At 56.6% G+C, this 17004-nt stretch overlaps 1 protein-coding gene across 8 annotated transcripts; it reads right to left on the reverse strand.

Moving 5' to 3' along the window:
- Nucleotides 1-764: 764 nt before the first annotated feature.
- Nucleotides 765-16417, reverse strand: RASGRP2 (RAS guanyl releasing protein 2). Of its 8 annotated transcripts, none has more exons than XM_033860970.2 (17): nucleotides 16311-16417; nucleotides 13573-13713; nucleotides 12824-12926; nucleotides 12217-12279; nucleotides 11758-11889; nucleotides 10840-10990; nucleotides 10468-10641; nucleotides 10192-10308; nucleotides 8173-8454; nucleotides 7126-7203; nucleotides 6797-6919; nucleotides 6351-6466; nucleotides 3143-3284; nucleotides 2783-2876; nucleotides 2085-2261; nucleotides 1147-1211; nucleotides 765-983 (listed from the first exon to the last, which is right to left on the reverse strand). In XM_033860970.2, the coding sequence occupies exons 2-16, from the start codon at nucleotides 13643-13645 to the stop codon at nucleotides 1153-1155; spliced, it is 1884 nt and encodes a 627-aa protein (XP_033716861.1). In that variant the 5' UTR covers nucleotides 13646-13713; nucleotides 16311-16417; the 3' UTR covers nucleotides 765-983; nucleotides 1147-1152. The 8 variants fall into 8 exon arrangements, with proteins under 8 accessions (XP_033716861.1, XP_033716862.1, XP_033716866.1 ...); XM_033860971.2 differs by lacking the exon at nucleotides 16311-16417 and adding an exon at nucleotides 15778-15887; XM_033860975.2 differs by lacking the exon at nucleotides 16311-16417 and adding an exon at nucleotides 15572-15690 and having other exon boundaries at nucleotides 2840-2876.
- Nucleotides 16418-17004: the final 587 nt, after the last annotated feature.

A 17004-nucleotide genomic window follows, 5' to 3' on the forward strand; every position in this document is an offset into this window, starting at 1 on the left:
GGAGGGGAGCTGGGGAGGTAGCTCCCATTCTCAGACTGCTGTCTAGAGCCTCCTCACCCCAGGGGCAGCCTGGCTCAGCTTCAGAACCTTTCGAAGACCCCCAGTCCACCCTCCTCACCAAGACCAGCCTCTGAAGTGGCCTTAGCCTTCCTCAGGTAGTGGTGACCCCCCAAAACCTCCATGCTGCAAACTCGGGAGGGAAGAGCTGGGTTGGGAGAGGCTGCCAGAGGCTGACAGCAGGATCGATATGCATTTCCTCTGGAAGTCCCTGTCCTTCCGGCTGGCAGCAGCGCCAGGCCAGGAGGCTGCAAGCCCAAGGAGCGTGCCCCCCTCGCTCCTTCCCCCACACCCAGCACTCAGGGCTGCCCCCTCCCTCCCATGATTCTCTGTAGTGAGCTCCCCGTTGCTGGAAGTATACAAGCAGAGGATGAAAGACCACCTGTCAAGCAAGGGAAATTCAGCTGCGGGCTGAAGGCTATGGCTATACATGACCACCAGGCTCAGCAATTCTACTTTCAAGTTTTAGGCCCCCAAGATTCTGGACTCCTAGAGATTCTAGACCTCCCCCCAAAACTCTCTGTTCCACGGTTTCCTGGTTCTAAGGCTCTATCCCCCACAATTCTACCTCCCCCCAAGATTCCAGACACATGAGATTCCAGATCTCCCAAGATTCTCTGACTACAGAGTTTCCTGCGCCACAGTTCTAGTCCCTGTGCTTACGGACCCCTGCCCTCTGCCCCCACGAGGATTCTAGGCACTGATAGTCCAGGTTAATTACTTGGGCCTTTATTCCGTCTGGAAAACACAAATATTCACAAGAATCTGTACAACCTTAGGGACACCAGCCCTGGCCCTGCCCTCAGCTGCATGCCACCCTCACACCCCGCCCCCCAGCCCCGGCCTGCCGCCACAGCGCCCCAGGCTCCCTGCTCTGGTCCAAGTCTTTTCTCCAAAGCAGGCATGAGTGCTTGATCCAGTCACAGCTGGGAAGAAGAAAACAGAGGTTGTGAGGAAGACCCTCCCCACTCCCCAAAAAGCAGGATTCCACCTGGCCTGGGCCATTTGGACAGAGCGCCCGTCCCACCCATCCCCCCATTGCCCCAGCCCTGAGTGGGGAGGCTCTGCCCAGGCTGCAGGGGGGCTCACCATCAATTACAAGTGGATGTCAAACACGCCATCCTCCACCGTCTGAACCTCCTCCTCTCGGATCTCTGCAGGGAGGGGGGTGTCACAGGACCAATTCCTGGGTCCCTGTGCCCTCAGCAGCCCTTCCCCCCATCACTGGAGGCACCCGGCCCCATCCCAGAAGCAGAACCATCCACAATCATTCACTGAATGACCAAAAGGCCCAATTTTTGAGGCTCTTTTTCTAAATTTTCATTTTGCCACAGCTTTTTTGCAGCCACAGATTTATCGGTGCGGTTTGCTTAAATGTCAGTTTTGTGTGTGTTTTACATTTTAGACCCCAGCGCTTCTGGAAGGCTCAATGCAAATGGTTTCATCTTTTCTGTATCTGAGAACTTATGCCCTGTGCCTGCCTCTATTTTTGAGGACTTATGCCAGTCTGAACAGTTGTGGTCAACTGCCTTAGACCCCAGTTGAACATGGTTGTTCAGAGTGTTCTCAGCAAAATAATCATTTGAGGAATTGTCATTCAGAAAACTGACCTAGAACCACCAATGGCCCCAAGAGAGCTGCTGGGAGCTTTGGGAGGCAAGGGACTTTTCTCAGAATAGCCTCCAAAGCAGCCAAAAAGGGAAACACAGGCAAATGGCTCACAAAACTCCCTCTCCAACCCATTGTCAATCCCCCTAACAAAATAAGAGTGCAAATTGAATCTTGAAGTCTCTTTCACGTTTACTCTTTTTTATTTATTAGTCTCTGTCCTCCTCAGCCTCAGAGGGTTGAGGGCTCCCTGGTCATCTTCTGACACCCTTACCTGTCCAGCCCTTCTCCATCACCCTACCAAAATAAGACAATTACAAACTCTGCAATAATTTCCATCCTGGAGAAAGTAATACTATGCCACCATGGCCTTGCTTCCCTCCCTCCACAGGCCAGTACAAAAAGAGACCCCTTCTTACCTGGAGGCCGGGAGCCTCGCCTGCCAGGGCGGGGCAGGGAGAAGCTGAAGGCGCGATGGTGGGTATGTGTGGGTGAGGGTGAGGGTGCAGACCCCTCCAGACTCACACTCTGGGCCCGGCGCCGGCACTCAACTGACAGACGATCCTTGCACTGCTTGTGGCAGTTAACACCACAGGCTGGGGAGGCAGATGGGGAGCCCAGCCAGATCAACTGATCAGAATACCCTTCACCCCATTCCACAGGCCTGCACCTCTCCCCAGGTCCCTTTGCTCCTGAGCAGCTGCCCCACCAAAACAAGAGCCTCCTTTCCAAGTGCCTCTTCATCCTACTCGGCAGTCTGTGCCCTCTCCAAAGCTCCCTGTTCCTGGGCAGCTGCCTCACCAAAATAAAGGCCCTGGTTTTTGTTTGTTTGTTTGTTGTTGGTTGTTTTTTGGGTTTTTGGTTTGCTTGTTTTGGTTTTTGGTTTCTGGGGGTTTTTTTGGCAAAACTGCGAGGCAGGCGGGATCTTACTTCCCAGACCAGGGGTCGAACCCACACCCCCTGCAGTGGAAGCACGGAGTCTTACCCACTGGATGGCCAGGGAAGTCCCAACAAAAGCCCCGTTAAAGGCTACCCCCTTCACATCAATCAGCATGCCTCTTTGGCTCTAAGGTACTTCACTCCTTGGCAATTACCCCACCAAAATGAGAATATTCACCCAGATAGTAACTCTTCCCAAAAAACTCAGCCCAGCAGCCTTGCAACTCCATCTCACCTCGGCATTTGAGGCCCTGCTTGTAGATGCCCAGGATCTGAAATAGAGGAGGGGCCGTAGTAGGGGGGAGGGGTTTAGAGGGGATGACTCTACTTCCTTTCCATGGGCAGGGAGTGGGACTGACCCTTTCTGGAGCCTTAGGGCCCCCCTCAGGGTTTTGTTCAGAACAGCAAGAGGGGAGGCAGGTGGAATTAAGGTTTGCCTAGGCTGAGAAGGCTCTGGCAGGGGCGGGGCCAGAAGGGAGGGTGGGCGTGGATGGGGCGGGGCCGGTGCTGGAGGGGTGTGGCTTGGGCGGGGGCTCACCAGGGCCTTGCAGTGGCGGCAGGCGACCGGGCGCAAGGAGTTGCTCTCGTGGAAGTTGTGTACGAAGCCCATGCGGCCACCCAGCACAGAGCTGGAGCGCAGAAAGTAGGAGACCATCTCCTCCTTGCTGATGCAGCCATCCCTGTCCGGGAAGGGGGAGGGCCTCAGCTCTGGGGGCCTCCCTGGGACCACCCACCACCAGCTTAACCCATCCCACTGGGAAAAACCCCTACCAAGTTAAAGGTCCTCACCGACTCCTGATTTTGGACCCCTGGTGCAGGAAAGAGAAAGAACACTAGACTTGGAGTCAGGCAGATGTAGTAGCTGTTACTAACTAGTTGTGTGGTCTTGGGCAAGTCAATTGCCCTGGGTTTCCTCCCTGGAAAAATGGGGATCATAATTCCTGCCCTGCTCACTTCACAGAGTTGGTGTGTAAACTAAAATTGCTCTGCACTTCCCCATGGGATTATCAGCTTCTGTTTCCCAAAGTGAGCTCTGTGGAACACCAGTCCGGAGCCCTGAGAATTAAGAGATCTCTGATGAGTTTGGGGACCAGGTAAGATTGGGAAAAGCTGCACCTGTCTCACTCTTGCATAATCCTGCCAGAAAGGTAATCCAGGGCTTCCCCACGGAGCCCTTGTTTTTCATCCATTCACATATTTTAGGGAAAGAGTGAGCACGTGCTCTGGAGATGGACAGAACTCAGTTCAAATTTGGGCTCTACTTCTTCTCTGTGTGACTTCAAGCCCCATCCCTCGGTTTCCTCTTCTATAAATGGGGATGATGATAGTTCCTACACCTCAGAGGCCTTTGGGTAAGGCTTAAATGAGATAGTGCACATGGAACATTGACAACAGCATCTGTAATGGTTAATAGATGCTGGGTCACTGGGAGCTATTTCCACCAGGGGTGGCCCTTGTCGGAAACGCCTGCCCATTGTATTTACGTGATCCAGGTTGTCCTTCAAATCAGTGGTACATTGGGACGACTGATGGTTTATGAAAATATGTAAACCTAGGCTCCTATCTCACACTGTTCATGAAAACTTAATTCCCACTAAATCCAGAACACTAATGTAAAACATAAGAATTTCAAAGTATCTGAAAAGGTATAAGGGAAGAATTTTGTAATCTTGAGGGGATGAAGGCCTTTCTACGCATAACACAAATCCGAGAAGCCATAAAGGAAAAGACTGACATATTGAGCACACATTTTTAAAAAATTTTATATGGAAAAGGACAACATAAATGACAGACTGGGAGAAAATATTTGCAAACATATTCAACACCAAGGGTTAATATCCATTAACAGAGATTCTAGAAATCAATGAGAAAAAGACTCACAAACCCAGTGGAATAATGGACAAAGGACATGAACAGGCAATTTACAGAAGAAATAGAAGTGGCCAGTAAACATATGAAGATCTCCTACCCCCACTAGTATTAAAGAAATGCAAATTTAACCAAGACGCCATTTGCCAATTAGACTGGCAAAATTGTAAAGCTTATTATAGCATCCACTGTTGGCAAGGAAGTTGGGAAATGGGCACTCGTTCACTGCTGATGGGAGTGCAAGCTGGCACAACCTTGCCTGAGGTCACCTTGGCAGTCTCTCTTCTAATTTAGAATGTGCATATCTTTTGATCCAATTATCCCACTTCTAGGAATTTCTCCTACAAAAATAGTGGTCTGAGTGCATGGGTACAAAGATGTTCACAGTAGCATGGTGGATATTAATAGCGAAAAACTGGGAACAGTCTACGTGTCCATCAGCAGGAGAATGGTGAGGCAAATGATGGCCCAGCCACACAGTGTAATACTCTGCAGCTGTTCTAAAGAATGAGGTAGTTCTGCATGAATCGGCCTGGAAAGATGTCCATGATGAGGGTTTAAGTGGAAAACAAAAGTAAAAAAACACAAAGCATGCAGTTCTGTCAAGACAGTGATTTAAAAACAAAAACAAAAAACCCTGAAAACCCTACTGCCACAAATACCCAGATGCTGCTTAAAATATATCAAAAATTGCTTTAAATGCATAGGTGAGTTTGTAAGAAACGGAATCCCCCAAGTTTCAGAAACAAAGAGAGATCTTCGAATTGATTCAGTGAGCTGTGGCTGCCCCAGGAGCCGGGTGCTGGATTTTGATACCTGCCTGGGGCCTGCAGGAGGTGGGGAGTTAAGGCTGAGACGCCTGCATGAAGCTGACGCCTTGAAGGTCTCCAAGGGCTGCACCCTCCCTAAAAGTGTGGCCTGGAAAAACTCCACCCTAACGCAGGGAGGTGACAGGGAACTGTTTTCAACTCAGAGAAAACTCTGTTTTCAACTATTTGTTCCCAACGCTGGGAGGAGAAACAAAGCAACTACAATGAACGCCACTGGCGGAACTAGATTTATACCATCATCCTGTTTGTCTATGAAACAGACACAGACAAATTCGCTAACAATTTGCAACACGCATGAAAAAAAGACTGGAAAGATACAGGCATTGCCACACCAGTAATGTTACTAACATAGTTACTAATGACAACCTCTGAGTGGGAAAGGAGGGAGGGAATTTTCACTTCTTACCTTTTACACTTTGCTCACTATAAATCTATTTTGCTACCTGGATTTTTTTTTAACCATGCATTTTTATAATATGGGAAAAACCCCAGCTTTTTGAAATATGGATAACATTGAAAAGTAAATCGACCTGGGATGGACTATAAATTTTGATTGGAATTTTGTCCGCTCAGCAAAGCCAGGGTGCGAACATGGGTGCATGTTTAACCTACTCCAGAGAACCAGCTGCTTGTCCAAATTGTCAGCATGTGAATTGTGAATTGTTGATAAGCAAGTGGGTGCTGCGAATTGCGGGCCTTTCTTATCTATTCATGAGGACAGGCTACCCAGGAGTTCGCCGTGCCCACGCCTTTTGCCAGCTGTGAGCTCCACAAATAAGATAGCATTTATGTAGCCACAGTCCCCAGGCCACCGTCTTTGCAAGATTCAGGTGGAGTCCCCCCACCCCCTCTTCGGTCTGAATAAGTGAGGTAACCCTGTGCCTCTGCAGCTGGAAGCCTCCCCGAAAATAAGAGCCCCTCCCCACATGGGTGGCTTCCTCCCTCAAGATCATCTGGTTCAATGTCCTCATCTTGCACGGGAGGAAACTAAAACCCAAGGGGAAGTGAGTCTGCTTTCCCTCTCCCCCTGCCCCCAGGCCTCCTCACTGGTTCTGGTCGAAGTCCCCAAAGGCGCTGAGGTAAGGAAAGTTCCCACGGATGATCTGGAACTCCTCCTGTGAGATGTGGCCGTCCCCATCAACATCGAAGTTCCGGAACACAGACTGGAGTACACAGAGGGACACATGGGGGAGGGGAGGATAAAAGGAGCATTAGCCCCACCCTGCCCACATTCCCAGTCCTAGTGATGAAGGGCGGGCGTCTCAGCCGTGTGCAGCTGTCTGTCTCCCCCACCACCTCCCTTCTCCGTACCCCCATCCCAACCCCACCTATCAGCTGCACCCCGTGCCTTCTGGAGACTGAGTGTTGGCCCTTGAACCTGGCACTGGTGGTGGCTCCCAGGGCAGTGCCCTGGCAAAACTAGCCTTGATTGACCACTACGGACCTGTCCCCCCACCCCGCAGACTCCAGAGCTGGCTGCCACGGAGTCTCACCTCCACCATCTTCTCAATGTGCTCCACCATGAGTGCCTGATCCAGCTTGGGTTTGGCCGCTGAGGTCCACTCCTCCAGCACCGGGGGCCGGGGAGGCGGCGTGCAGCTGGTGGGGCTGGTTGGCTGTGGGAATGGTCGAGGCTGAGAGAGGGCCAGAGGTGAGGAAGCCCAGGGCCCAGTGGAGGAGAGAGGGCAAGCCCTGGGGACAAGGAAGCCTGCCCAACGAGCAGGATGGGTGAGGTAGCCTCTAATCTTGGAACTCCCAGGAGGGCAGAGGTGGGGGAGGAAGAGGATGGGCCGAGTGGGTACGCAGCGATTCCGTCCCTCACCGAGGACTTGGAGCGCGGTTCCCGCTGCAGGGACAGCTGGTAGAGCTCATCCTCTGTCTGATACTGATCCAGAGACACCTGGGACATACAGGTCTGATCACGCCCACTGGCCTCCGCTGCTCTCAGGAGCCCACTGCCCAGAACTCAGACCCACAGGTCCACCTAGAGGTCGCAGCCCAGCCCCGAGCCTGGCCCAGAAGCTAGACTCAGGACGAAGGCCAGCTTAGAACACATCCCAGCAACCACACGCCAGCCTAGCACACAGACCAGAACCTGTATCTCGGCCCCAAACCTTGAACACAAGGCACTGTCAAGATCTCAGCCGAGACTCCAGGTCGCAACCCAGCTGAGAGCTCTGAGATTCCCGCCAACATAGAACCCCGCCCAGCCACCAGACTCCAGCTCAGATTGACCCCGCCCAGCCACCAGACTCCAGCTCAGATTCCAATCCCCATCTCAGTCCGGAACCTAGAAACAGGTAAGACTTCACACCAAGCCTTAAAACCTAAGCCCCAGCCCAACGATCAGAACCTAGTCCAGATCTGGACTAGAACCCAACTCCTACGCTAGGGCTCAAAACCAAGTCCAAGACCAAGCCCAGAAACTCAGAGCTCAGGGCCATGTTTAAAAGCCGCCCCTGGGGAACTCCCTGGCAGTCCGGGGTTAGGACTCGGCCCTCTCACTGCCGAGGGTGCGGGTTCCATCCCTGGTCAGGGAACTAAGATCCCACAAGCCACGAAGCACAGCCAAAAACTAAAAATTAAAAAAATAAAATAAAAGCCACCCCTACACCCAGAATCCAGAGTCTGACCCCAAACCTTGAACACAGCCCACTGCTAGGAACTCAACCCAGGGCCCAGGCCCAGCCTCAAGTCCACATGCTAGCCTCAGGGGCCCACAGCCCCATCTGGAGCCTAGAACCCTTCTCCAAGTTCACTCCAGCCTTGGGGCCCAGGCTGGGTGTCAGTTCTTCGATCATAACTGAGAACCCAAGGCCGAGCCTGCAGGACCAGGTGCAGCTGTCGACCCTGCTGCCTGGCCCCTCACCGTCAGCAGGCTCAGCAGGTCGGGGTTGGCTTGCACTGGGGGCTGAAGGCTGGTCACCATGGCCAGCTCCTCCAGGATGCTGAAGAGCTGCTTCATCTTGGCCCCATTAAGTCGGGTCCGGGTGGGGTCCAGCCAGTCAGGCAGCGCCAGCTGCAGGGCCACCAGGTCCTTGAGGTGCACACCCAAGATGGGGAAGCGGAAACCCACGCAGGCTGCCAGCCGGCGCCGGTAGTTGCCATAGTTGCCAGTGGCCGTCACTAGTTCTGTCAGACCTTCCCAGAGCTGGGGGACAAAGGGCAGAGGGTCACACACACACACACACACACACACACACACACATCACGTACACATCACATATCTCAAGCTCAGCTCTCCTTCCCCTGCCCAGCCCTGGAAATGTGGGAGAGGATGTGGAGTCAGGGTCAGGGATGGGTGAAAGGTCAAAAGCCTCCCTCACTATCCCCCAACACTGGCTCCCTTAGCCCCTGGGAATCAGAATTCATAGGTCACGAGTTCAAAGGGACACCCACTACCAAATACCACACCTCTACACCAGGCCTGGGCACAGATTATCATCAACATTTAACAGAAGAGGGGACTTCCCTGGTGGTCCAGTGGTAAAGAACCCACCTTCCAATGCAGGGGACATGGGTTTGATCCTTGGTCAGGGAGCTAAGATCCCACATGCCGCGAGGCATCTAGGCCCCTGTGCCGCAACTACTGAGCTCGCGCGCCTCAACAAGAGAGCCTGCGTGCCGCAAACTACAGAGCCCAGCACTCTGGAACCTGTGCGCCACAACTAGAGAGAAGCCCGCACGCCACAATGAAGAGCCCACGTCGCAACAAAAGATCCCGCAAGCTTCAATGAAGACCCCACGTGCCGCAGCTAAGACCCGACACAGCCAAAAACATAAAGAAAATAAATAAATAAATCATTTTTTAAAAAACCATTTCACAGGAGAGGAAACTGAGGATCAGGGAGGCAGAGCAGCACAGGACGATGATTTCGAAGAATATTCTTAGTGGTATCATTCGTAACAGCCCAAACTGGAAAAACCCCAAATGTTCAATAGTAGAGGAGATACACAAATCGGGGTGGACTAAAACATTATACGGTAACGGAAGTGAATGAACAATTGCTCCACATAACAGAATGTAAGAATGAAAGAAGCAAGGAGTAAAATCACGTATACAACACGATTCCATTCATAGGAGGTTCAAAAACAGGCAACAAGAAACGCACATGCTTTTGGGATGCATGCACAGGTGGTAAAGCTATCAAGAAAAACAAGGTCAGGAATTCCCTGGTGGTCCGGTGGTTAGGATTCTGAGCTTTCACTGCAGGGAGCACGGGTTTGGGGACTAAGATCCCACATGCCGCGCAGTATGGCCAAAATAAATGAATAAATAAATAAAAATTTTTAAAAAGAAAGAAAGAAAAGCAAGGTCATCATCCTTAGGAATGTTATGACATTGTTTGCCTCTGATGAGGACGGAGTTATGCGCTAAGGTGCTGCGAGCTTCGGGGGCTGGCAGTGTTCTACTTCTTGACCTGAGTGGTAGTTACACAGGCGTTTTCTAATTTTTTTTAACTGTACCTATGTTCTATAGACTTTTCTATATGTATGTCACCAGTTATGTTTTTTAAAATAAAATAGGGACTTCCCTGGTGGTCCCGTGGTTAAGACTCGGTGCTTCCACTGCAGGGGGCACGGGGGTTTGATCCCTGGTCAGGGAACTAAGATCCCACATGTGTGCGGCACGACCAAATAAAATAAAATAAAATAAAATAATCAGGGGAAGAGTAAAGCACGAGCTTTGAAGTTCGGCAGACCTGTGAGACTCCACTCTGCTGCTTTCACTGTGCAACTGGAAAAGGATTTAACCCCCAGACTCAGTTTCCTCATTTATCAAATGAAGAGGGAGTGCCCAGCCCCCAGCAGTGCTGGGAGTTCTCAGCGAGGCCAGCCCTGGGAAGGCTGACCAGGCCATTCCCCTGACCCCCCGAGTCTCAAGCACCTTGATGGTCTCTGGGCTCACGTGGCTGTGGGTCTCCTTGAGGCGGGAGATGGAGCTGTGGCTCAGGCCCCCGACCACCGCCATCAGCGTGTTGAAATTCTGCAGCTCCAGGAGTTTCTGGGGAATAAATGGAGAGAGATGAGGCAGTGAGTCACTGAGTGGGCCCAGAATTTGGCTCAGCTTTTCTGGAGAAGACCTGGCAGTGGGTTAGGGGAAAGGAGGGACTCAGCCCTACTGGCAATTTGGGAGGTTGGGGGGACGGGGAGGAGCAGGCACCTCTGCAACGTGGACGAAGTGTGTGATGACCAGGGCCCGCTGCGGGGCTGTGGGCTTGCTGAGAATCATGAGTTGCACCCACTGCGAGACACTGTTGAAGAGGGAGATGAATCGCTCCAGGACAGGGTTGTCCACGGTGCAGCCGTGAGTCACAAAACTGTGATAGTCCTGGAACTGCAGGCACAGTGGCCTCAGCACCCTGGGGCCCCTCCCCTCACCAATGGCCGCTCCTCATCCTCCAGCGGCCCTTTGGTGGTTACATTGAAACCCCAGACCCACCCTGTGACCCCACCTATCCCAGAGACCCTGCCCCTCCTGGCACCCCCTCCCCAGCCCACACCCGCTCCCTGACTGAAGGCCATTGGGCCGCACCAGGATCTTGCAAAAGGAGCAATATTCCAAGTAGGTGAGATGTGCTGCCAGCTCCATGGGGTCCAGGTGGTCGAACAACAGGGACATCTTGCGCTTTTTCTGTTCCACAGGGTTCCTCTGGGTCACCTGCCGATTCCACTTGTAGGTGGGGCTGGGGGAGTGGGGCGGGGCAGTGAGTCCTTTGCTGGAGATGCCCCACCCCTCATGGCCCTACACTCATGCCACTCACGCTGACCGCGAGACACTGTGCAGAGCACGAATGTCCCCAGTCCCAGCACCTCCTGCAATCTCCCCCTCATCACACACTCAACACAGATTTATGGAAGACCTACTCTGTGCCAGGCACTGTGCTAGGCGCTGGGGGTACAGAGATGAGCAAGACACGGTTCCTGCCCCCGAGGAGCTCACAGTCTACTGAGGGAGACAGACACAGAAACAAACAATCACGAAATAGCGTGGCACAAGTGTGGAGGTCTTTGGGCAGAGGTCTGCACGAAGTGTCATGGAGGAACAGAGGCAGGAACGACAAATTCTGCCCTGAAAGAGTCCACAGACACTCCACACTTGTGCTAAGTTTTGATAACACGGAGGAGGAGGCAAGGGGACATGAGCAAAGTGCCATGGTGGGAAAGGATGCAGGAGCTGCAGAATGGTGAGTGGACCCGTGCAGCTGCAGTATGAGGTGCCTGGTATGGGGTGGTGGGCTGTGGAAGATGAGGCAGGAATGCCAAGCTGGCCTGAGACTATGAAAGGCCTTAATCCCCAGCCGAGGCATTTTGAAGACGATAGGAAGCCATAGAAGGTTTTTAAGCAAGAGTGACATGACCCTCACCCATTCAATTCGACAAACATTTATTAAGTGCAGATGGTGTAGGATGCGGAGTGCCCTGCCCAGCCCTCCGAGCTCCCCCCACGCACACGCTCTCGATGTTGATGAGGCTGCTGTGCCGGCGGTTCCCTTCTTGGTCTAGCAGAGCCTTCAGCTCCTTGATCTGCTCAGCGAGCTCAGGATTCAAATCAAACTCTGCTGGGAATGCTGAGATCCAGTACCTGGTGGAGGTTCAGAGTCACTCAAGGCAGCCCTTCCCCCACCATCCCCTAGGACTGTAGTTCCCCAGAGAGGGGGAAAGAGCCTCGAACTGTGGTTCCCCTTGCCCAGCTCTTTCCTTCCCTACCCGCACTGGGCAGATCAGAAAACAGGGACCGGGCCAGGACCAGGAAGGGGCAAGCCTGCGGCAGCACAACCACCATGGACAGAGCCAGGTTCAAACCCACATGACCAGCTTCCAGAACGAGCTATTTCCACTCCTTCAGGCCAGTCTGAAGCCTGAGATAAGGGAGGAGAGGAGGGGACAGAGCCCCAAGAGGAAGACTCACCTGACCAGATGGCATGTTTTCACCTGAAGCGAACTGGAGTCGTCCTTCCGGGATTGTTGGTAGGTGAAGCAGAGTTAAGGAAAGCAAGCATGGAGACTTACTCGAGAACAGGAGGCGGGGGAGGGAACCCGAGTTCTTGGGGGAGGCTGAGGGCAGGGCCTGGTTCTAGGAGAAATTCTAGGGGTGGGGTCTGGGGCGGGCAGGGCCCAAGCTCTGGAAAGGGGCTGAAAGCAGAGGTGAGGTGTGAGCTTTGGGAGGGTGCCTGGATGGAATGGGGGCCAGATTCTGGGAGAGGCTGAGAGCAGGACCTGGGTTCTGGGAGAGAAGCAAGAGGCAGGACCTGCGCTGGGAGTAGGAACAGGTCCTAGGCTGTGGGGAGGACAGAGCAAGGCCTAGGCTGGGGAGAGACCCGGGGACGGGGCCTTAGGTCTAAGGGAGGAAAGGGGTGGAGCTTAGGCCCTAGCTGCAGCCTGGGCCAATCCTGAATTCTGTGATGTGGGAGTGGCCCACGCTCTAGGAGCGAAGCCCATCCTCTGCCCCCGCTGGGCAGCGGGGCTCCCTTATGGATGCGGACTGCAGGGCCCTTGGCGAGGCCGGCGAAGGATATACGTACAGCAGTTTTGCCGCCAGCTGAGAGGAAGGGATGTACCAGGGGTGCATCATGAGGAACATGCGCACCAGCTGCGGGTCCCGCACCTTCCCGGAGTCATCTAACTCCGAGGGGTCAAGGAGAAGCGGGTTGACCCTACGTCCCGCAGCTTCGGTCCCTAAGCCCTACCCCGCAGCCTGCCGGGTTTCTGGCTCCCGGCCGCCTCCGGCTTTCCCAGGGCTCCGAAACCAGGAGGCAGATTATAAAGTAAAGGTAGGGTGGAAGAGGGATAAGGCAGGATCCGAGGAACTAGAGGAGAGGAGCGTCTGAGTCGGGCCTGTAGTCTGGAGGGGAACCAGCTGGGGCGGAAGGAGACGGGTTCCGCGGGGTCAAGAATCCAGAGGTCATTTCCTGAGTGCCTGGGGAAGGGGCACCCCTTCACCAGATAAGCCACCCCCCATCAGCCGGAAACAGCTTCCAGGCCGCAACAGCGAGTTCCTCCGGATCCCCCGGGGAGACAGATAACGGTCCTCGTGGGTCAGAGTCTAGGGACCCCGTCGCTCCTCCCTTCAACGCTGGTATACTAGGGAAGGGAAACCTTTTCTCTTTCTGCACCGTGTGGATCTCTCTACCCCGGGATGAAGAGGAGACTTTCGCCAAAGAGGCTGCAGGATGCGAGTTGGGCAGAGGTCTGCCCTGGGAGGCAGGGGTCAGGGTTCAGGCTCCCGGCTGGTCTCAGGCTGGGCGTGTCCTCCCGTGCCACTCACCGAAGGCTTCAATGCAACCACGGAGCAGCTCCTCCACCGTGCAGCCCTTGTCCAGGTCCAGGGTGCCCGCCATGGCCTGCGGCGCGGGTAGGCTGGGCCAAGCTGCGCTCCGAGAGCCTCCACGGGGCTCGGACCTGACCCCTGTCCCGGGAGAGACAGATCCGGAGTCTGCGGAGGCGCGGGCCAGGGGCGCGGCCCCGCGGACAGAAATGGGGCGGGGCAGGCACGCCCCCTGCTGGGCAGGGGCGGAGTCGTCCGCCGCGGCCACTCCTGGGGTTAACTGGCCCGGGATGTTGCAACCCACCAGTTGGGAAACGAACTGACCAAGAAGCTTCCGGCCCACCCTTGGAGTCGTGGGAGGGCTGAGGGACTCCCCGGGGATAGGGACGAGCCAGAACTCGGGGGGCTGGTTAGTGTCCCAGCCCCCCTCCCCGCAGGCCCTCTTCTCCTCACGTCCTCTCCCCAGAGGCACCTGCAGCACCCCGCAGCTCAGTTCTGCGCCCCTCCCGCTTCCCTCCCTTCACAGCCTCCCTTCCCCCGCAGGGTTATTTTGGGAACCCAGAGCCTGAGGGGACCTCGGAGGAATTTCTCCCTGGGATGAGAGGGGGGAGGAACCCAGGCGTCCTGCCCGCGTCGCCCCCTCCTGGGCTCCCCGGAAAGGAAGGCGGGGCTGTGGCAGCCCCCAGGGGCCTGCCATTGGGGAGGCGGGCCGGAGCGGAGAGGAACATTCCTGGGGCGGGGGGGTGGGGGGCGGAGAGGGCGGAGCGGGGAGCCCACTGCGGCCCGGAGGCGTCAGCGGGAAGCCTGAGCCTGGGAACCGCGCGCTCCCAAGCCACCTCCTCCGTGAAGGCCCCAAGGGTCCCGGCTCAGACCTTCCGCAGGCTATCTTCATCCCCAGACCCTGACGCAGGTCCCCATACTGCACAGTCGAACTGAGTGCACACACAGGCCGTCCACACTCGAGCACAGAGCAGGGTGCCCAGAAGGGGGCGCTAGCACCGTGCGGGGTGGAGAGTGCCTGTACGACTCCACCAGCCGCTCCAGTCACTGGCGGGAATATACGCACCCATGCAGAGACACTCATTCCACACCCGAGACCAGGGACCCACATCGGGGTGCAAGAATGCCTGAGGCTCCCAAGAAGCCGAGCCTCAGGCAATTACCTCCCATACTCTCTCTCTCACACACAATGGCACCCACAGACCTCGCACACCTGAACGAAGGAAACCTCGGACACACATACCCAGCTCTCTACCCCAGAATGCAAACCCGTTGGAGCGGCCGGCTTCCGGCCCTGCTGCTCACTACAGCCAGGCCAGCCTGGAGTTCCGCGGCCACAGCAGCGCGACATCCGCACACGTGTGCACACGCGCAAGGCAGTGCACCTACACGCATGTACACTCTCCCACACATGCACACACCCGGTGGGTATGCACACACGCCCATTCCGCCCCCGCCCCCTTCATCTGCGATCTAGGGCCAGCCCTGCGGCCCCAGCGACCTGACATCCCGTACCCACGGACGCTGGCAAAGCCTTGCCCCACAGAAGGTACCCCGCCCCTACACATACTCCCCCGGGCTGCGGGGGGGGGGGAGCGGGGGGCTCCTCTATGGAGTTCTCTGGTAGACTTTTCCTAGGAGCCACCCAGAGTCATCACCCCCCCGGCTCTCCCGCTTCCTCGCTGTGTGACCTTGAGAGTCACTTGGTCTCTCGAAGCCTCAATTTTCTCATCTGTCAAATGGGGGCTTCGCCGGGGAAGGTCCCGCTGAGACGTGGCTAGGAAGAGCCGGGTGCGCCCCGTTTGCCGCCCCCTCCCGCGCTTGTCCAGGGAGCTTCGGGTCTCTCGGCAGGTCCCTCCTAAGCCCTGACCCGGGCCGCAGATTCCCCACCCACCAACCCACCCGCCGCCCCCAGCCCGTCTGCGCCGCCCTCAAGGGCCCCTAGGGGCCGGGCCTCCTCTGCCCTGAGCACCCCCCCGCCCCGCGCTCATTCACTCACACTTGGGACCCGCGGCAAGAAGCCCGCACCCGGCCCGACTGGCGCCACCTCCGTGCTCTCCCGCCCGCCGACCTCGCTGCGGCTGCGGCTCCCGCCCGCTCTCCGCGCCGCGGCCCCGCTCCCCGCCGCCCCGCCCCCGCGCCGCGGCCGCCCCCTCCTCTCCCCTCCCCTCCCCTCCCCTCCCGCCCCTGCGCCGGGCTCCGCACCGGCGGCTGCGCCTCCCCCATCGGGGGCTCACTCTCGCCCCGCACGCGGCGGTCCCTGCGGCAGCTTAACCCCTGCCCTGCCGCGCCGCCCGGGAGACGAGGGCCGCGGGCGGGGGGGCTGCGCCACGGGCCGCGCCGAGGGTGGGTGAGGGGAGGTCAGGCCGCACGGGACATGGAAGGGGGGAACTAAACCACCGGTCCTCTCCCCCCATCACAGACACCCCCCTGTCCCCCGCCCAGCCTGGTGTGGGGCAGAGGAAGCCGGGAGGGGCAGGAAGCAGACTGCGGTGGGGAAGGGGCGCCCCGCCCAGCCCCCGGCCCGGGTTCCTGTTTTCGAGACAAACCGTTCCCACGGGGCTAACCCGGCCTGGGGCCGGGCGTCTTCCTGCGGGCAGCGGGGGGCACAGGTTGGGTAGAGATCTGGGGCGTGGGCGCGGCGGGTCCTTGTGATAGCCTGGGGGAGGGGCTAGGACAAGGTGGGAACACTTGGGGGAGAGGGGCTTGTGGGGAGGGAGGAATGAAAACGCGGCTACCTGGAGAAGGGGCCTCGAGGTCTGGGGATAGAGGGAGCTCCAGTTCACACAGGAGGGACTGGGGCCCCGGAAGCCTGGCTCCCCATGAGGCCAGATGAAAAGGGGCAGCTGCAAGCGACGGGTGGGTTCTCCGCAGCTAGAAAACTGGAGCCTGGAGGCCTGGCCAACGCCCCCCCCACCCCCGGCAGAGAGGAACTTGGGAGGGGAAGCCGCAGGCGGTTGGGGTCCCCACAAGCCGGGCCTAGGGGAGCCGGTAACCGTTTCCGGCTGTTCAGGTTCAAACACACTCACTGTGAAACCATCGGGCCCCAAACAAATCTTCTAAGGCTTGCCCCGCCCTGCTACCCGGCTGCGGAGGCAGGACCACCCCCACACCTCAATCTCGGTAAAACGAGACCTACAAACAGGCCCCTTCTGGTCCTTAGTTTCCCCAAGTGAGGAGGGGCAACACCGGCCTAGCCTAGACGGTCTGTGTGTGTCCCCCGCCCTAACACTCTCCTTACTTTGGACCTAGCGCAGCCACCTGCTGAGAGACCCTTAAACGCCGCAGTGGGGCGGGGTTAGGGGCGGAGTCAAGAAGCCGCCAACCACCCAGAGGCTCCTCCCCCTTTTGAGTCTGGCCCCCAACCGCATGGATCTTCAGTAGTCCTGGAGGCCTCGGCCTAAGTCCCAGCTCCCGGCCCGGGTGGGCCCC

The sequence above is a fragment of the Tursiops truncatus genome, chromosome 8 (genome assembly GCF_011762595.2).
Source record: "Tursiops truncatus isolate mTurTru1 chromosome 8, mTurTru1.mat.Y, whole genome shotgun sequence".
NCBI classification, from domain to species: domain Eukaryota; kingdom Metazoa; phylum Chordata; class Mammalia; order Artiodactyla; family Delphinidae; genus Tursiops; species Tursiops truncatus.